Below are 20,816 nucleotides of genomic sequence, written 5' to 3'. Positions count from 1 at the left end.
AAATATCTATCCAAGTCTTTTGCATATTTTTCTTTATTTGTGTTCTGAATATTGAGTTTTATATTTGTTTTTAATATTAACTTGTTATGTAATATCAGGTTGTCAGAAAAGTCATGATCTTTTTAGGGGAGAGAGATTTTTGCTATAGGACATGTGTACTCGCCAGACAGAAAGTGAGAAATCTCCCCCCAGGGGCGATGGCCGTGTTCAATCCCTTCTCCATTCTCTTGGGATTTTGGGCATGCATGCACACGTACCTGGAATGAGTTTAAACCCACCAGGTCCGGGTCTCAAACCACGCTCGACTACATGGAAGTCCAGTGATGTAACTATTACATCACCTGCTAGTCCTGAGTGTTTATTACTGTTCATTTCTTTCATTCTTGATGTCTTATTTTCATAGTTAAAGTCAGTTTATCACTTTACTTAATTTGGTTTCTGAAAAGCTTGAAGTAGTGGAACCTTTCAAAGGATGTCACTGCTTCACTGCTTCGAGAGGCATTCAGGGTTATTATGGAGCGTTACAAAGCACACACAGGAGCAGAGTGGTTAGGGTAGTGAATCTGATGTCATGGACCTACCATCCAGTTTCCATGCTTAGCCAGTGGTACTGTTCTGTTTAATTTGTGGTTTCACTCACTTATTTCCAGTTTTTTTTTTTTTTTTTTTGACAGAATTCCAGATACATTTATCTGAATTATTTTGGTACGTACAAGAAACTTTTGTAGAATGTTGACTTTATTTTTGAATAGATAATGTATTCATAAGGATCAGCATATCAGATGATCCCTGTCCCTACCCCGCCCCCTTCTTTTTTGTTGTCAGAGGCTTCTGGTAATAAAGAAGTCTTGATCGATTTGACGAATCAGTTGTGTCCCTCTTACCCTGTGGTTTACAGCCTTCTTTCTCTTCTGTGTATGCGAAAGAGTGGAGAGGCCAGTAGCTAAGGAGGCTGTCACCATCTCCAAATGAGCTTTTACAATTTGGATCAGCCCTTTTCCTTCCTCCCAAGAGAATGTTCTTACCTCACTGCCACCATCTCCTAAATTTCTCTCTTCCCCAGATCAGACTTTGTGTGCTGACTTCTGTTAATGTACAGCCCATCTTTGTGCCTCACAGATGGAGGAATAACTGGGCAGATAAATCAGTCAGCAAAATAACGCCCAGGGGAGATTTTCATTGCTCCTCAATGATGTTTTCGAATTCCTCAAGCTCACTTTCACTCCCTTCCCTCCCAAATTGTTACCTCTGTTTTGTATCCAATACTGTGCCCTGTGTTGGAGCCTACTAAGGAAGCTAGCTCAGATAACTCTGTCTTGTTTCTTAGGATTTATTTCTTTGTCTTAAACCAGCCAGAGAATTGGCTGGATTGAAATTGAGATGGCACAATTAAGAGCCAGGATTGAGTGGCACATGCACTCACCAGAGAGAAAGCAAGCCACCAGGCCTGGGACTCAACCATGGTTGGCCGTGTGGGAGTTCAGCACCTTAATCACCTCACCACTTGCTGGCCCACCCTGTGTTCTTTTTAAGCTGCCAGGGCTGGGATTTGAACTGCAGTCAGCCATGCAGGATCCAGCTCCCTCTATATAGCCTTCAACTGTTGGGTTATGAGGCCAGCCCCAAAGAGCCTTTTTCTGTTTTCTTTTTCTTTTTCTTTTTCTTTTTGTTGGCTTGAGGGCATATATGCTTGTAGAAGAGAGACAGAGAGGAAGTGGAGAAAATATTACCCCATGGGGAATGTTCACGCTGCGATCTCTTTTTCCTCCTTTCCAGATTTTTAGGCCACGCAGGCACACATACCTGGTATGTTTCTCAAGCTGCTGGGTCTGGGACTTGAGCTGCATCATCAGCCATGTGGGATCCAGCTGCTTTAACCACTAGGGCACAGAGCTAGCCCTGAAGAACACATTCTATATAATAAAAGCTCTTGTTTGTTCATAGATCCACTATTTTCCTTTCTGGTAGATGCTTGCCATGTATATTTTAGTTTAACAAACTAACAAACTAGAGATATAAGTTTATTATTTTGTATTGCTCGGTCATACTCTTTTGATATAAACAGGTAAGTGTGTATCTTTTGATACTCATCCACCATAATATAAGCATATAATATATAGGTTTCCCCACCTTTTAGATAATCTTACTCTTTATATTATTCTGGTATTTTTTCGCCAGTTACTACATTATAGACACCAGTCCTCCTGGTCACTACAAGTAAAATAATAGAATAGCTGTGTGATGTGACTTTCACAGATGTCTCATACTTTGTTCAAGTGCTCACCTGTTGTGTGGCATTCCTTTTGGGTTTTCCATTACAAGGACGGTGTTGTGTGTCTCTGCCTACACCCTCATCGACAAGCACACTAGTTTCTGTGCTCACCTCTGCAAGGGCTGCTGCGGCCCGTGTCCGTCCTAAAGCTGGTCTTTTGTTTGTAGGTCAATGTGCGCAATGGGATGAGCTTGCACGACTGCCTTATGAAAGCTCTCAAGGTGAGGGGCCTGCAACCGGAGTGCTGTGCGGTGTTCAGACTTCTCCAGGAGCACAAAGGGTAAGGACTCAGAGTCAGGCTGCTCCTCTTTCAGATGAGTGAAGATCTCCTAGCTTCAAATAATAACTGTTTCCGTTTTTTAAAAATGTGTTAGCATCCTGTAGATACTGTGTATTTGTATATCCTTGCTTGTAATTCTGAAAAATAAGGTACTAAGAGCCTGGAATTACTGCTCGGACATTCTTTTGAAAAAGAAATACATGTGAGGTGGGTGTTGGTGTTTCCTAGAGTGGGACAGTAATGGTAGATGGTATGTTTCTTGAATTGAAAATTTCATTGCGTTTGCGATAATGCATTGGTATTCAGAGATTGGTTACATTATTTACAGTTAAAGAATGCATACAGTAGATCCACTTGTTTATTCACTTGTTTATTCAGCTTAATGTGTGCTGCATTTCTGCTGTTTAATAGATATGGGGCAAAAAGATGCAGGAGAACTTCTGCCTTAGGGAAGACATGGCTTGTTCTATTTCTTCTTCTTTTTTAAGAATTATTTTATTCTATTCTATTTATTTATTTAGTTAGTTAGTTGCTTGCTTACTTATCCTAATTTGACCGGAGAGGGACAGAGTGAGAGAGAGAAGGAAAGTGAGAAAGCAAGCCACCAGGTCCGGGATTCAAACTGCAGTCAGCCATGTGGGAGTCCAGTGCCCTTAACCACCATGCCACCTGCCAGCCCCGTCATTTGTTCTGTTTCTAATGATGGTCGCAAGATGGAGGCATCCCCTCAAAGACTAGAACCAACAGCCTACAGCAGCAGAGATGTCCGCAATTATCCATTATTCCCCCTCCCCCCCCAAAAAAAATGGGCAAAACTTTTTTTTTTTTTTGTCTTGCTGTAGTGCACTTGTGCTCACTGGACAGACAGAGAGACAGAAAGCAAGAAATCAGCCCTCAGGAGGGATGGCCACGGCATAATCCCCTCTCCTCCATTCTCCTCTTGGGATTTTGGGCATGCACGCACATGTGTCTGGCATCAATTTCAAACCACTGAGTCCAGGACATGAACCACAGTTGGCCATGTGGGAGTCCAGGGCCTTAACCGTTATGCCACCTGCTCGCCCCATGGGCAAACCTTTCAGAAGGTTCTTTTAACTTTATCCTTTTGGGAATTGGTTTTTAGCTTACATCTTCATGTTTCGTTTCGAGATAGCCCAGGGAGTGAGTCTGCTTGGAGGTGAGCGTGCTCATGTCTGTTCTGTCAGTTCAGGAGGCAGTTGTTGAAGTGATTAGCCACAAGCTAGTGCGCCCTTTCCTCTTCATTAGGGCAAAACAGGACTTTGGAGTGCTAAGGCACTTCTCAGATCATGTACTGGGAATTGTGTTAAAGGATGGGTCACTAACTGTTGGTTAACCAGAAAAGTGGCTTGAACAGGCTTATGGCAGGTGATGGGAAACCTGTTTTGTTTTTCATTATCAAAAGGTACAGGAGAGAGAAGGCAACCCCCAGTGTGGTATGGTCACACTGCAGTTGCATTTTTCTCTATTCCTCCTTACTGTCAGGATCCTGGGTACCCATGTGCTGGCATGTGGGGAAGCAAGCCACCAGGTCTGGGACTCAGACTGGTCAGCTGTGTAGGGAGTCCAGCACCCTTAATTAACCACCATGCCACCTGCTGGCCCCGAGTGTTGCTATTATATGCTCTTTTCTCCTTACCTGAAAATATTCTTCCTTCAAAAATGGACCAGATTAGTTGGACTAGACATGATAAAGGAACTGAGCATTCATTTTTTTCCTTAAATGTATCTATTTTCCTGTCTTGTTTACCCTAGGCATACAGTGATCTCAGAGTAATATTTTAACAATTAAGTCTTCCATAGATTTGTGTATATTATAGTCCTATAAACAGTCCTTCAGATTTGAGACTGTTTATGGAAAAGTGCATTTAATTTGTGGTTCTTTTCTACTTATCTATTTCTTGATAGGTTGTTGGAAAAGTCATGACACATTTTTGCATAGAAAAACATGGAAAAATACATCATGACTTTTTTTTTTTTTTGAGAGATTTTTTTGCTATAGGGTGCATGTGCTTGCCAGAAAGAGAGAGAGAAAGCGAGAAATCATCCCTCAGGGGGATGGTCCTGCCGCAATCCTTTCTCCATTCTCCTCTCTGGATCTTGGGCACGCATGCACACGTGCCCGGCATGAGTAAGCCACAGGGTCCGGGACTCAAACCGAGGTCGGCTACATGGGAGTCCAGCGACATAGCCATTACGCTAACTGCTGGTCCCATCATCATGACTTTTCTGACGACCCAATAGATTGACTAAATTTGAAGACTAAATGCTGGTACTGTGGCAGTATTTATAACCCATCTTATAGGATTTTAGAATCTTTTTTTTTTTTTAAGAATTATTTTTATTTACTTTTTTTATTTTTAAAATTCAACCAGAGAGAGACAGAAAGGGAAAGTGAGGAAGCAAGCCACCAGGTCTGGGACTCAAACCACAGTCAGTCAGTGCCTTAGCCACCACACCACCTGCCGTGCCCTCCCCTCTGTTTTTAATTTGCCAGAGGATATGTACACTCACCAGAGTGTAAAAGGCACCGTACGTGGGCAATGGCCACATTGCAGTTCCTTCTCCGTTTTTCCTCTTTTGGGGATCGTGGGCACACATGCATGTATGCCCTTCAGAACACACAGTTGCCAATGTGGGATCCAGCTGCCTTAACAAGCACCATGCCACGTGCTTGCCCACGGTAAGATTTTCGATTGGGGGTGGATAGTGGTAGAGGGTAAGTGTGCTTGCCAGAAAGAACACCCTCACAGTAGGGCGTGGTTGCACAGTAATTGTATTTCCTTCATTTCTCTTCTCTGTCAGGATTTTGGGTATACACGGATAAAAGTTTGGCATGTTTTTCAAATTAAGGGAGCTGGGACTCAACAGTGGCTGGTTATATGGGTTCTGGCTCCTGTGTATAGCACTTAACTACCACACTGAGAAACTGGCTCAGGGTTCTTAGAATGTTTCTTTTTTTTTTTGTAGAGGTTTTTGCCTTAGAGCGTGTGTGCTAATCAGAGAGAGGGAGAGACAAGGAAAGTAAGAGAGGAAAGTGAGAAATCACCCCCAAGGGGGAATGGCCATACCATAATCCCTCTCTTTTCTCCTCCCTGGATCTTGGGCACACAAGCACATGTCATTTTCCCATGTGATTTTTCAAACCTCCTGGTCCAGGACTTGAACTGCGGTTGGCCGTGTGGGAGTCCAGTGACATAACTGCTAGGCCATCTCCTGGCCCCACTTACAGGATTTTATTATTATACAGACTGTTCTAATATGCAATTACTTTATTATGAGATAGTTATATTGTAAAAAGAAAACTTTATTCTAAAAACATAAGCTTTGGGGACCAGCAGTTACATAATGACTATGTCGTTGGACTCCTATGTAGCCGACTGCAGTTCAAGTCCCGGACCCTGTGGCTTAAACTCATGCCAGGCACGTGTGCATGTGTGCCCAAGATCCCAAGAGGAGAATGGAGGAGAAGGGATTATGGTGTGGCCATCCCCCCTGGGGGGTGATTTCTCACTTTCTGTCTCTCTATTTTTCTGGTGAGCGCATGCACCCTATAGCAAAAACCTCCACACACAAACACACACACACACACACAGAGCTTTAGATTTCATTTTCTGTGACCTTGAGCACGTTACTTTTTTAGATCTCTAGTTTTCTCATATTTAAATAGAGATGGGATCAGCAGGGAACATAGTGGTTAAAGTGCTGGACTTACAAAGTCCCAGACTTTGTGGCTTTAAATTCACGCCAGGGACATATATGTGCGTGCCCAAAATCCCAAAAGGAGAAGAGAGGAGAGAGAGGAGAAGGGAGTTTGGAATGGCCATTCCCCCAGGGGTTGATTTCTCACTTTCTCTCTCTGTCTCTCCGGTAAGTGCATGCACCCTATAGCAAAAATTTCTCTCAAAGAAAAAAAAAAGGTTACAGATAATACTACTATTTAATAGGTTTGTTGTAGAATTAAATAAGTTACCTTTATATAATATGCATTAAATAGCTGCAGCTTAATTAAATAATTCTTATTTAACTCTTGTTTAACGTTTGTTTTTCATGTTATGTTTTTTTAAAACTCTTTAGTAAAAAAGCTCGTTTAGATTGGAATACTGATGCTGCCTCTTTGATTGGAGAAGAACTTCAAGTAGATTTCCTGGATCACGTTCCCCTCACAACACATAACTTTGTAAGTTGCAGATCTCTTCTTCCTTTGTGGCATGAGGGTGCTCTGCCTGGCATAACAGGAATTTCTCAGAGATAATAAAGCATATATATTGTATTTCTTGTTTATTTTTCTTTATTTTGGTTCATTTGCTTTAGAGTGTGTGCTAATCAGAGATAGGCACAGACAGAGAGAAAGAGGGAAACTGAGACCCCCCCCCCAGGGGGAGGTTGGCCGTGCTACAATCCCTTGTCTATTCTATTTGGGGATTTGGGGCACACACTGGCATGTGCCAGGCATGTTCTTCAAGCCTTTTGGTCTGGGACATGAACTGCATAGTCACCCAGTCTCTCCATGTGGAATCCAGTGGCCTCAGCCACCATGCCACGCAGGCCCCTTACTGGAATCTTTAAGGTTCTGCCACTGTTTGGAGTAAGAGAGAGAGAATTCAGTTTCTGGTTTTGAGTTTTACAGATATTGGGAGTATAGTCCTTCATTTTGTAGAACCTCTTGGGGGCCAAGGAGGAAATCACTTTGTCTTTAGCCGTTTTGCACTTACTCAGAATCAGTGGCACGTGTGTTCCTGTCGTAGGCTCGGAAGACGTTCCTGAAACTTGCCTTCTGTGACATCTGCCAGAAATTCCTGCTCAATGGATTTCGATGTCAGACTTGCGGCTACAAATTTCATGAACATTGTAGCACCAAAGTACCTACTATGTGTGTGGACTGGAGTAATATCAGACAGCTCTTGTAAGACATCGTTCTTTTTTTCAGAGTGTAGGGGAGGGGAGTATAAATACTTTTGAGGTTTCTTATTGTCCATTTTGACTGACAAGGTGGATTTTAGACTTGTTAAAAGACTTGTTGCCATCAAGAAACCATCTACTTTAGAAATACCATGGTTCCAGGGACCAGCAGTTGGCAGTGGCTGTGTCACTGGACTCCCATGTAGTTGACTGCGGTTCGAGTCTCAGACCTGGTGGCTTAAACTCACACCGGGCACATGTGCGTGCATGCCCAAGATCCCAAGAGGAGAATGGAGGAGAAGGGATTGTGGCATGGCCATTCCCCCTGGGGGTGACTTCTCACTTTCCATCTCTGTCTCTCTCTGTCTTTCTGGCGAGCGCACGTGCCCTAGAGTAAAAACCTCTCAAAAACAAAAACAAAAGAAATACCATGGTTCTGAAACTAGCTAGTTTTGGTGTGGCCATTATAACCCTCCACAATGAGCAGGTAGGGCCTCTGTGTGTCAAATACAGATTGGCATACTGTAATTCAGGAAGGAAAAGGACAAAGGAACATGAAAGTCCAAAACGTTTTTGACTTTTCTCTCTTAACAGCCTCATCTCCTAGATTGCTAGTAGACACAGCCCTGCTGCTTGTCGGGTTTGCCAAACAGCCGTTGACATTGAGGAGGAGCAGATAGCACACTCGGTGCGATTTGGACTTAGAATAGTTTGAACATGAAACCTTTTCAAAGGTTTTTTCCATAGGGTGTATGTACTCACCAGAGAGAGACAGAGAGAGAAGGTGAGACATCACCCCCTAGAGGGATAGCACACAATACCTTCTCTTCCATTCTCTTCCTGGGATTTTGGGCATGCACACACATGCGCCTGGTGTGATTTTCAAGCCTCCAGGTCCAGAACTTGGACTGCTGTTGGCTATGTGAGAATCCACCACCTTAACTACCACACCACCTGTTGGCCTGTGAATGTAAAATCTTAAAAGACTCTTGATCAGGACCAGCAGTAGTGTAATGGCTATGTCGCTGGATTTCATGTAGTCAACTGCGGTTCGAGTCCTGGACCCAGTGACTTGAATTCATGCTGGCGCGTGTGCGTGTGTGCCCAAGATCCCGAGGAGAAGGGGGTTGCGGCATGTCCATCTTCCCTGGGGAGTGATTTCTAACTGTCTCTGCCTCTCTCTTTCTGGCGAGTACACACGCCCTATAGCAAAAACCTCTCCAAAAAAAAGAGATTCTTGGGGCCAGCAAGTGGCATGGTGGTTAAGGCGACTGGACTTCCACATGGCTGACTGTGGTTCGAGTCTTGGACCTAGCAGCTTGCTTTCTCACTTTCCTTCTCTCTCACTGCCTCTCGCTGGTCAACTTCTAACAAATAAAGTATAAGATAATGACAGTGAATAAAGTTAAATAAAAAATAATTCTTAAAAAAAATACTCTTGGGACCAGCAATTAGTATAATGGCTGTGTCACTGGAGTCCCACATAGTTGACCGAAGTTTACGTCCTGGACCCGGTGGCTTAAACTCACACCGGGCACGTGTGCGTGTGTGCCCAAGATCCCGAGAGGAGAATGGAGGAGAAGGGATTGCGGCATGGCCATCCCCCTGGGGGGTGATTTCTTGCTTTCTTTCTCTCTGGCGAGTGCACGCGCCCTATAGCAAAAAAAGACCTCTCCAAAAAAAAAATACTCTTGCTCCTCTCAGGAGACAAACCAGTTACTGAGATATATTTTATATAGACAAAATATTGATTATATTGATTTAAATTAAATTATTAATTATGTTAATTAAGATATAAATTAAAGTACGTGTTCCACAGTGCCTCCCCCCGCCCCCCCCAGAGATTTTTGCTACAGGGCACGTGAATTGGACAGAGAGAGAGAAATCACCCAGGGGTAGGGGTGGCCACGTTGTAATCCCTTCTCCTCCAGTCTCCTCAGGATTTTAGGCATGCATGCACCCAGGCCCAGCATGAATTTTAAGCCCTTGGGTCCAGGACTTGAACTGGTCCTGGTCCTCCAAAATGCCTTTTTAAAACTGTTAGCAAGAATATGAAAAATCTAAGTTTTTAATTAAACAAAAATTTTTTTTTCCCTCCCTGTGTGTACATGTGCAAGGTGTGTGCACTTGCTGGGTAAGGAGGGGAGAGAAAGCACCCCTCTTCAGGGTATGGTCATATCGCAGTCCTTTTTCTTCCATTTCTCATCCTTTAGGATCCTGGGCATGCACACCCATGGCCCAGTGCCTTTTTCGAGCCTTCAGGCCTAGGATTTGAACCATAGTCTGCCTTGTCAGATCCAGCCCTTTTAACCACTAGGTTATAGAGTCAGTCCAGAGTTTTCTTTTCTGGAGGGTACTAGAAAAACCCAAAGAAGACTTATGATTGAACCACACTGGAAATATCTTTTTCGCTTTTGTGGTACATGTTGATATTGCAGAAAGCCTGAGTAGCATAAATGGCATAGCTTTGGAATCTCATACACATACGCCAAAATCTCAGTGTTAGCATTAATGAGCTGGAGCCACCTTAGAGACTTGATTCATGCTGGAAAAAGTGAGCCATGGTGTTCTTGTGAGGAGGATTAGCTGAGAGAGCAGCATGTGAATTGCTGAGCACGAGTACCAGCCTCGGAACGAGCTGCCAAGGAATAGCAATATCACGTTTCCTCTTATTTATGACTTCTGGTGCTAAATAACACTATTCTTCATCTTTTCATCTAAGCATTTCTGAGTCAGAATGTTTCCAGGAAAGCTCTATATCTTAAAGATTTTTAAATGTTCCAATGTAGCTTTAAAAAACATTATTTTGATAATAACTGGACACTGAACCAGTATTTCTTAGAAACACACACTGGAGGGTATACATATATTCCATTGGTAGATGAGTATTATTTAAGTTCTGTAATTCTCCAAACCCAGACCTTTGGGTTCATGATCCTCTTACCTGAAGAAACATAAAATGGTCAAGAAAAATGTAACTGGAGGAAGTCTGGTTTGAGTAACTGAGTTTCTAAGACAAGGCATGGTTGGTTCTCTGTTGTCGCTGCAGCCTGCAAACCGATCTTGTCTGATTTATTTAGGTTATTTCCCAATTCCATCGTCGGCGATGGTGGGGCCCCCGCACTACCTTCCTTGACAATGCGCCGGATGCGAGAGTCTGTCTCGCGGTTGCCTGTCAGGTAATGCTCTTACCCGTAGCTTCTGTTTTGAAAAGTTATATAGGGTAGGTGAGTACAAAATACGGGAGTTCCTTTGCATTTCCTCCTCTCTGTGTAAACCCCTTGCTGCTTCTGTGGAGCTTGGTGTTTCCATATTATAGCAAAATGGAGTTTTGTTGAGCTCATATGTCTTGCTGAGTATACATGTGAATTTGAAAACATGACATATTTTTCTGTGCAAAAATGTGTCATAACTTTCCTGACCACCCTGAATTTGGAATCAGATCATATTTGATGGCCCTTATAAGAACTACCATAGAAGTTGTTAAAGGTCGCATATCTCAGAAGAAGGAATTTGTGTGACATATCTGGGTATATATTTATGCATGAATTTTATTTTTCTTGATAATCTGAAAAGCAGATCTGTTTGGAAAGCTGTACTTTTCTCAGAGGATTAGAAATAAGTAGATCTCTGCAGGCATCCCCATAGAATTATGTGGAAAAGGAACAACTTCCCATAGAAAAACTAGGTTTTTAATCTCTTGAATTTATTCATGGGTGAACTTGACTCTAAACAAAGTTCAAACTAATGTTCAGAGCAAATAATGAAAATGCTAACATACCTTAATTTGTGTTCTCTTTCGGGTTTAGTGGATCAGAGGGGTGGTGGCTGGAAGAGGCCAGTGATTAATTTTGCAATTAGCATTTGCAATGTAAAAACTAACCTCATATTCATTCACATCAATCTGTTTTGCGTAGGGGCAGAGGAGACACAGTGGGTCAGATTCTGGCCTTTTGCAGACACGTCCCACAGTATTTATAGCCATCTGATTAACATCTTCCTTGAAGTTCTTTCATTTCGTCTCTAAAGTAAACTGGGCAATTTCCAGCTAGTTTAGTAGGTCATGGTGTGGTTGGTAAATGTTGATCCATTCTTTCTCAGAGATGCTTTAAAAATGTAGTATTCTACATAGAGGTAATTTACTAAAAAGGAAATGTATGATGTATTTTTTCCCTTTTTTATGTGAATTCCAAATGCACACAGTTTCCTTTTTGAAAATTTCCATGCAAATGCAGCTGTAAGTAGAAGAGAACTGTTAAATGGTGCATATGAAAAGAATGAAACATTTTGTCAAAGGTTGTTCAAGTAGAGTTGGTCTGTATTTAATGAAGTTGGTGTCAGTGATTGAAAAACTACCAGTGGTGGGTCCAAGTGCTCATCATGGGTTTTCTTCCTCCTCTTTGCCTAGTTCCCAACACAGATATTCCACACCCCATGCCTTCACGTTCAACACCTCCAGCCCCTCCTCCGAGGGCTCCCTGTCCCAGAGGCAGAGGTCGACGTCCACACCTAATGTCCACATGGTCAGCACCACCCTGCCTGTGGACAGCAGGATGATTGAGGTAATAGGGCCCTTGGAGTTAGTGGTGTGGCTCAGTCAGTGGATGGGGGGTGGGCTATGTCAGGGAGCAGGACAGGGCTAGACCAGCTCAGGAGTATTGTAGTACTTCCTCAGGTCCCGTGGACTCGGACGTTTTCTTTCTTACAACTGTAACATCTTCAGACTGGCCGAATAAGTCTGGTTTATACAGCATTCAAGTTTCAAGTGGAAACGTAAAAACTTCCCGAAGAGGGAACCAGCAGTTAGCGTAATGGCTATGTCGCTGGACTCCCACGTAGTTGACCGCGGTTTGTGTCCCAGACCCGGTGACTTAAAATTCACGCCCAGTGCATGTGCGTGCGTGCCCAAGATCCCGAGAGGAGAATGGAGAAGGGATTGCGGCGTGACCATCCCCTCTGGGGGGTGATTTCTCGCTTTCTGTCTCTATGTCTCCCTCTGTCTGTCTGGCGAGCGCACGCGCCCTATAGTGAAAACCTCTCCAAAAAAAAAAAAAATTTCCTGAAGAAATGTTAACATTTGAACTGATTCTTTTCATGGCAGGTATGAGTAGGATTTTAGACAACTAGTGCATGAGAAAGAGATTTTTTTGGGCATGGCAAAGAAAATGGTAGCAGTGGGGAACTACGGACTCTATAGAAGGCTTTTAAGTGATTTCCTTTAGAAATAGAAGGGTGGAGTCCTGGGATTTTGATCAGCAGGTATGTAGGGAGAGGCATGAGTGCCCAAAGCTAGTGTTTTCAAACTGCTTTTTCTTTTCTTGGCTCTTCGGTATGTTCTGTTTGTTTGGTTTGCATTCTAGTTCACCTTTAATAACAACTGAATACACTCTAAATACTTCCTTTGTTCTTTATTCTTCTTTATTTCTCATTGCTTTGGACTAGAATAACAGCCTGAATGCTTCTCCCAGGGCGTGGTCCAGACGATTTTGTTTGAGGGGAAGAGTAGGTATTTCTCTTCTGCCTTTGCTTTCTTGTAACTAACAGGACTGCTAAGACTGTCAGACAGTAGACTCAACAATGAAACAGTTGCTAAGTTAAATCCCTATTTCTTGTCATGTTTGTTTCCATGCTTTCTCTTTTGGTAACAGAGTATGTGGGAGTAAAACAAAAAGTACTGTATTGGTATTGCTGCTGGGTGAAGTAAATACCCCAAGGTAGATTTTTAAGGCCAAGGGCGTTACATTTTTTTAAAATAAAGAATTCATTTTAACTGAAGACTGAAGTTAGACTTACTTATTGTTCACAGCATCAGTATTGCATGTTAGAGACTAAATGTGCAAGTTGATCGATATGCCCTGAAGACCCTTTAAAAAGCACGTTAGAGATAACTGCTCCCTGAACTCAGGAATTGGTTCTTAAAACAAACTCAGGAACACCTGCCACCTCAGGCAGGTTAGTCCTCCGATCCCAGATCACCTTCACGGACTGTCTTCCCACTGTTCGAAGAGGGCAGTATAAGCTATGAGTTTGTTATTTCTCTTTTATCGTTATGATTAGTTTTGATAACAGTAATATGTCAGTTTTCTTCTACAAGGAGATTTCAAAAAGTTCGTGAAATTAAAATGGAATTATGGGGGACCAGCAGTTAGCATGGTGGTTAAGGCGCTGGACACTCCCATATGGCTGACCAGGGTTCAAGTCCTGAATCTGGTGGCTTGCTTTCTCACTTCCTCTCTCTCTCTCACTCTCACCCTCTGTCTCTATCTGGTAAAATTAAAAAAATAAATGAATGAATAAATAAAATAAATAATTATTTTAAAAAATGGAATTATGTACAAGTTAATTTTGTAACAGGAAAATTCTGAAACCATGCATAATATCTTCACAATAAGCATTTTCCGTGAACTTTTGAAGATTTCTTATATTTGAATCATTTGTTTCTATGTAAGTGAATAACAGGGAACATTAAAAGTGAACATTCTTGGGGCTAGCAGATGGCGTAATGGTTACATTGCTGGACTCCCACACAGTCGACCTTAAGTCCCAGACCTGGTGACATAAAACTCAAGGCCAGGCACGTGTGCGTGTGTGCCTAAGAACCAGAGAAGAGAATGGAGGAAAAGGGATTGCAGCGTGGCCATCCCCTCCCCCGGGGGGTGATTTCTCGCTCTCTCTCTCTGTCTCTCTGGACAAGCATACATGCCCTATAGCAAAATTCTCTTAAAAAAAAAAAAAAGTGAAATCTCTTAAATTTTTGTTATAAATTATCACAACTTTGTGCTTAATCCTTCTGTATCTTAGATGCAGAGTAAATTTTGATTTAATCACACACGACTCAGCATTTGAAAAGTGATATTGCTGCTTTATCTAAACCATTTGTAGTTTTCTATAAATAATATTTAGATTTCAGGACAGTAGAAAAATTCCTTCTAGGAAAATAATCCAACTGTAGAAATAGTACAGAATAAAATATGAGGTATATAGTGTTTATGGGGAAGAAAATTAATATAACATTAAGAAAAAACAATCCTTAGTATATGAGAATATAATTCTGGTTAATAAAAATACATTATTCTGTGCTTTGGCTGAAAATAAAGACCAGATCAGCTGGGTCACGAAGCTGTAGCTGCTTGGTAGTCTTTTGAAATCCAGGTTATTTTTGGCCCATGTTTTGCCCCTCTGGTAGTCATTCTGCTATGCTTAAAAACATACAGGTTCCTGTGCCTCCCTCCCACCTTCCCCTGCCAGGAATCCCAGTCAGTCCTAGTACGTGTGTGTGTGTGTGCGCGCGCGCACGCGTGTGGCGGGGGGTTGGGACGGGGGCTGTCAAGCAGCTCTCAGCACCTTTTCAAGGGATTCCAGAGACTAGCTGGGTCGGGGAGCCAGAACTAGGCTTTAATGATGAGCTCTGAAGATGTTTGGGCAGGGCTGCTAAAGCAGGCGTGGGGTGCGTGTGTGCGTGTGCATGTGTGTGTGAGCGGCTTGGCTTATCCTTTTCATCCTGTGAAGACGTCACTGAGTGGAGGAGCATTCTAGTTATAGCTCTACGTAGTAAGTATCTTGTCTATATTTTTAGTTATATAGAAAACAGAGTAGGACTGAAAAATAGCATGTTTAAGGCTGTGGGGGCCACTGGCTTTATGTTATTCCAGTATACATTCTGCTCCAAGTGAGGATTCCAGTTAGGGTTTAGATCTCACGGAGGCCCCTAGGTTCTGCCTTCTTTCCCAGTGTGTAATAATGCTAAGGGCAGCCCTTGACTTCTCACTGAGGAGAACGTACCTCGTTTCAGAGCTTGCCCATAGTGTATGGGGCACCATTCTGTGGTGAAGCCGAGGGCAGAGATCCATGCTCACGGCGTCTGCCCTGTTGCTGCTGCCTACTGGCTGTGTGACCCAGCACGTCTCCACCTGTTCAGGTGTGACCTCTTACATGTGTAGCTTTGGGGCAAGGGGTTTTGTAGTTTGCCAGCTTTCCAAGTTCGTAGTCATGGGGCCTTACCACTTGTAGGTTGTGGTCGGTTTACCCCAACTCCTGGTGGAATACGTGTCAACTTGCCACCCAGTTCCCCTTGCCTGATTCTGAGGCAGTGGGGCATGATCCTCAGGCTTTGGCAAGACCTCATCTGATAGTAACTTGAAAGAGTATGCTGCTGTGTGCATTGTTCTCTCCTGAGAAGAAGCGTGGTTCCATTTCATATCAGACAGTAGTTTCAGTCTCCTAACTGGTTAGAAGTCAATTTTAGAAATACTGGCCACCAACATTTGATGAATGTAATCAAGGAAAGTTGACCAGAGTATGTATTTAGACTTTTTGTGTTTTAGAGGTTTTATCTGCTTTGGTTCTGCAAACCCTCTTGCTGTCTCCTCCCTCCCCAGGGAAATCTTGTCTGGAGCACAGGTTGACTGCACTTTCTTTTCTGTTTCAGGATGCAATTCGAAGCCACAGCGAATCAGGTACTTTTGCAGTCGTTCAGGAAGTAGTAATGGGCTTTTTCTCTCTGCTGTACCTTCTGTTGGCTCATCCACCTGGGTTCTGTTTGTCTTTCTATTAAGCCTCACCTTCAGCCCTGTCCAGCAGTCCCAACAACCTGAGCCCAACGGGCTGGTCACAGCCCAAAGCCCTCGTGCCAGCACAAAGGGAGCGTGCACCGGGACCTGGGACCCAGGAGAAAAACAAAATTGTGAGTGCCTCTTGCCGGGAGGGTTCTGTGAGAAAAACCTCCTTACAAATCAGAAGGCTTTTCACTTCTAGGGGAGGACTCTGATACAATACACGTAGTGAAAGAGATTGTATCAATAAAAAGCAGTGCCATTTTGGCATGCTTGCACCACACAGCTTGCTAGTTTGCTACACGTAAAATGGTGTTTCTCAAGACAAGCAGGAATTATGGTTAATTACTATGTCTGTGTTTAAAAGCTGGGGGAGCTACCGGGTAGGGTTGGGTTGATTCTTTCTTTGCTGCCACTGTTGTCAGCAGACCATTACCATTCCACGGAGTGTGCTCTTCTCTCCTCGTTTTAGAGGCCTCGCGGACAGAGAGATTCCAGCTACTACTGGGAAATAGAAGCCAGCGAAGTGATGCTTTCCACTCGGATTGGGTCAGGCTCCTTTGGAACTGTCTACAAGGGCAAGTGGCATGGTAAGTTTGGGGCCCTCCTGTACGGCAGGCCCTGATGAAGTCTAGTTTCCGCCCAGATGCAGCCAGGAGGATTAAAGTGCTCTGCTTATAGCAGCCCTCTCCCGTGTATAGCTGATCACGTCCGAAGACTGACCTTGATAGATTTCTGTGAAATTTCACGTCTTTTTGGATTCACAGTGCTTTAATCGGCATGGTCAAGTTCCCAGGATAATTAGGAGTGAGTGAGCACGGTGTGACCCTGTGGTCAGATGCGGGGGCACTTCTCACAGAGCAGTCTGCACCAGGGCTGTACTGGGCAGTGCCTTACATGAGCAAGTCTCCTGTGGAGCAGCTGGATTCTAGAGACGTGCCGCTGGAAAGGACCTTGGAGGGTTTTTGTTATGTTTTGTTTTTAGATTTTTGCAATAGGGTATATGTACTTGCCTGAAAGAGACAGAGAAAAGGAAAGTGAGAAATCATCCCCCAGAGGGATGGCCATGCCACAATCCCTTCTCTTCCATTCTCCTCTCAGGATTTTGGGTGGGCACATGTGCACACGCACCCAGCATAAGTTTCCTGCCCCTAGGTCTGGGACTTGAGCCCTGTTAGCCATGTGGGAGTTCAGTGCCTTAACCACCACGCCACCTACTGGCCCCAACCGTAGAGGTTTGGCATGCAAGAAAACGGAGTGCACAGACTTAGTTCTTAAATCTATGTGGAGGGTTGGTGTTCCCTCTCTAATGGAAACACTGTCACTTGGAAGAAGGACACTAGCCTAGTTCTTCTGGCAAAGAATTTTGGCAACAGTCAACATTTTGGCAACATACTTAACATTTCTAGGTCAGGTTTCTAATGCTTCTGGCTTTGTGGCATTGTGAACAGATGTAAGCATATAAACTGCTTCATGTTCCCCAGAAATCCTCACCTCTACATTTTTATTTTTATAAAGCAAATCCTGAAGTACCTGCATTTTAACTTTGGATGCCAAAATAGTTGTCTTTACAGGTAAATGGACAGAACTTGAGCATCACATGAAGGGGCATTACAATTCAAGGTGTTGGGGGCTGGCAAGTGGAGTAGTGGTTAGGGTTGCTGGACTCCCACATGGCTGACCATGGTTCAAATCCTGCACCTGGTGGCTAGCTTTATCACCTTCCCTCTCTATATATATCTCCCTGGTCAATTAAAAAAATAATAATAAGTAAAATTAACATAAATAATTATTTAAAAGAAAGTCTTACATGGGAACCAGCAGTTAGCGTAATGGCTTTGTCACTGGACTCCCACGTAGTCGACCGCGGTTTGCGTCCCGGACCCGGTGGTTTAAAACCCACGCCGGGTGCGTGTGCGTGCGTGCCCAAGATCCTGAGAGGAGAATGGAGGAGAAGGGATTGCGGTGTGGCCATCCCCCCTGGGAGGTGATTTCTCACTTTCTGTCTCTGTGTCTCTCTGTCTGTCTGGCAAGAGCACATGCCCTATAGTGAAAAACCTCTAAAAAAAAAAAAAAAAAGAAAGTCTTAGAAAAATTACACACGCTTCAGTAATTTATCATCAGTATTATTGCAGAGGGCGTGTGTGTTTGCCAGGGAGAGAGGGAAAGAACCCTCTCATGTGCGTGCCCAAGATCCCGAGAGGAGAACGGAGGAGAAGGGATTGTGGCGTGCCCATCCCCCCGGGGGGTGATTTCTCGCTTTCTGTCTCTCTCGGGTGAGTGCCACACGCCCTATAGCAAAAAATCTCTCTTTATAAAAAGAAAGAAAGTAAAGTAAACCTTTCCTCTTGCTCAGTTTCTGTTCTGGTGGGATAGTAAGAGCAGTAAGGTGTAATGGTGCAGGGTGTGTGAGGAGAGAAGTGGAGGAGAGCCGGTCCAGAGCGGCCAGCTCCAGTCATGCTTTCTAGTCGGCTGCTCAGGGAGGGTCTGCCCAGAGAGGGGCATGGCATGGGCTGAGGGTGGCACACCCCCCAGCCTGCTGACAGGGCTCAAGGAGGTCGGGACAGCTTTAATAGAGCGAGCAAGGAGGGGGCTCCCAGGAGTGAGGTCCAGGGGTAGGGTGGTGGTAGGGGCCTGCGAAGACTGGATGTCATTTGGGTGGAATGGAGTCGAGGATTGTGAGGTCGGAAGGTGGGGCCAACCTTTGCCTAAAAATTAGGGCGACAGGAAACTTATTCCCCGGGAGCCCGTTCTAACTCTCAGCAGTCCCTGCCAGTAGAAAGCCATTCTAGTATGAGGTGGAACCTGTTCTCCTTTAGACCAACTCCGTCACGGCGGCCCAGGTCACTGCCCATGGTGGGGGCAATGCTGCAGCACCCAGGTCAGCTGCGGAGGGTCAGAGGTGGCATGAGCAGCCGGCAGGAGCTGGGCCCTGCAGGAGCTGCGGGATCTACCTTCGCTATGACCCTGTGCAGTTTTTGCATCGATGTCTTCATATAAAAAGGATGTTGGTAACGACCACCTGGATAGCAAGTAGGATTTAGACAGCTGAGAAGACTTGAGCTGACGACGATGATACAGCAATGACAAGATCAGCTCACACTGGAAAGTCGGGCTCATGATTCAGCAGAAGAGAAGCAAGAGGTGGAGGACGAGACTAAGCAGTGGTGTGTGGGAACGGCTGAGAGCTTCAGCGGCTCCGTGGGTAGAGGAAGTCACCACGGGGGAGCGGTTGCTGCTGGCAGACCCTGTGGACCCTGAGGGGGCCAGGTGTGACGCGGGAGGGAGAGTTCAGTGACAACTGGAGCATGTCCAGAGGGCAGCTGTGAGAACGAAGGGACTATAAAACTGGGCTCATAAAACAGGGAAGGTCCCTAGAGGCAGCCCCTCCAGAGTGACCATCCGGCATCTCCCTAAGCTGTCTTCCTGCATCCCTAACCCCGTCCTGTCCCCTTTAAAGGCTTTGCTCTTTGTTGGAGCCTGGGACACCAACATTGGCGTCTTCTTGACTGCCAGGTTGGGTCGGTTCACTCTTAGGGTTCCTTGTCCTCCCCTCCTGCTGTCCCCTCTGCTGGCCTTCATGCATATGTCCGGCCTCGGCTGTTGTACCATAGACCCTCCGTGGCTTCGCCCTTCCTGCCTCACTCCAGAGTTTCCCGTAAGCTCGTGTTTCTCTCACGCCCCTCACTTCTCCAGTCTAGAACACCTTTCTCCCACTTACTAAAATCCCATTTCCTCCAGAAAACCTTTCTCTCTATCCTTTCTGCAAAGAGGTTTTGTTTTTCATTTGGCTATAGGGGTACACACTGGCCAAGAGGAGAGAGAGAGAAGCAAAGTGAGAAAGCCAGCGGAGGGGCAGGGAGTGGGCACACAAGCCCCTTCTCCTCCGTTCTCTCCGGATTGAGGGATGCACTCAGGCACCAGGCATGTTTTTTAAGCTGCTAGGTCCAGGACTCCAGCCACGCCACCCACAGTCGTCCATGTGGGATCAGGCCACCTTACTCACCATGCAACATCTGGCCTTGTGAAGGGATTTACTCCCCGCTTCAAGGCCTGCCCTTATACACACACTCTCCAGCACTCCTGTCCTGGCTCCGACTGTACCAGAGTGAAGTTACGCAAAAGACTCTTGGCCTCCTACTGAGTCACCAGGAGCATGAGGTTCAGGCTGCTGTCCTCCTGTCCCACAGGGCTCGCCAGACCCCTTCTAGCTAGACGATGTCTGCGCTAGTGTGCATCTTCCTGTAGCTTTAGTTGACAGAACCAGGGTGCACAAGGAGACAGTTTGGGGCCTCTCATGAGAAACCTCTCTCTACTAATTGGTACTCGCCGAGGTGAAGCCAGCAGCCTTCTCAGAGAGGCTATGAGGGGTTGCTGCCCGGGAAGCACTCGTTGGCTGCAGACCAGTCCCCTCCCCAGTGCCGCCGCCTCACTCTCCTTCAGTTGATGGTTGGAAAACCACATCTTAGTCGTTTGTCACAAAGCTCTCAAGTCCTAACGGGGCTTCAGATAATTCATTATTATCAATATAAAAACATCTTTGGGGGAACCAGCTAGTGTAATGGCTATGTCGCCGGATTCCCACATAGTCGACCGCGGTTCGTGTCCCGGACCCGGTGGCTTAAAACTCACGCCAGGCGCGTGTGCGTGCGTGCCCAAGATCCCGAGAGGAGAATGGAGGAGAAGGGATTGCGGCGTGACCGTCCCCCCTGGGGGGTGATTTCTCGCTTTCTGTCTCTATGTCTCTCTCTGTCTGTCTGGCGAGCGCACGCGCCCAACAGTGAAAATCTCT

At 44.9% G+C, this 20,816-nt stretch overlaps 1 protein-coding gene across 3 annotated transcripts in view; it reads left to right on the top strand.

The window, feature by feature from the left end:
• The window catches only part of RAF1 (Raf-1 proto-oncogene, serine/threonine kinase), a 37,209-nt gene that overhangs the window by 8,415 nt on the left and 7,978 nt on the right, over window positions 1-20,816 (top strand). For 2 of the 3 annotated variants that reach the window (XM_014592473.1, XM_027776658.1), the window contains 7 exons: window positions 6,648-6,750; window positions 7,319-7,476; window positions 10,553-10,651; window positions 11,881-12,034; window positions 15,901-15,928; window positions 16,028-16,155; window positions 16,497-16,614. In XM_014592473.1, coding sequence (XP_014447959.1) covers window positions 6,648-6,750; window positions 7,319-7,476; window positions 10,553-10,651; window positions 11,881-12,034; window positions 15,901-15,928; window positions 16,028-16,155; window positions 16,497-16,614 — 788 coding nt within the window. Of the gene's footprint in view, window positions 1-2,420; window positions 2,553-6,647; window positions 6,751-7,318; window positions 7,477-10,552; window positions 10,652-11,880; window positions 12,035-15,900; window positions 15,929-16,027; window positions 16,156-16,496; window positions 16,615-20,816 lie in introns of those variants that run through there. The other variant, XM_006160649.3, reaches the window with a different exon arrangement.

Source organism: Tupaia chinensis, unplaced genomic scaffold (assembly GCF_000334495.1).
Source record: "Tupaia chinensis unplaced genomic scaffold, TupChi_1.0 Scaffold000704_1, whole genome shotgun sequence".
In the NCBI taxonomy this organism is placed as follows: Eukaryota; Metazoa; Chordata; class Mammalia; order Scandentia; family Tupaiidae; genus Tupaia; species Tupaia belangeri.
Note: the sequence above shows the minus strand (reverse complement) of the source record. Positions and strands in the feature narration are given on the sequence as shown.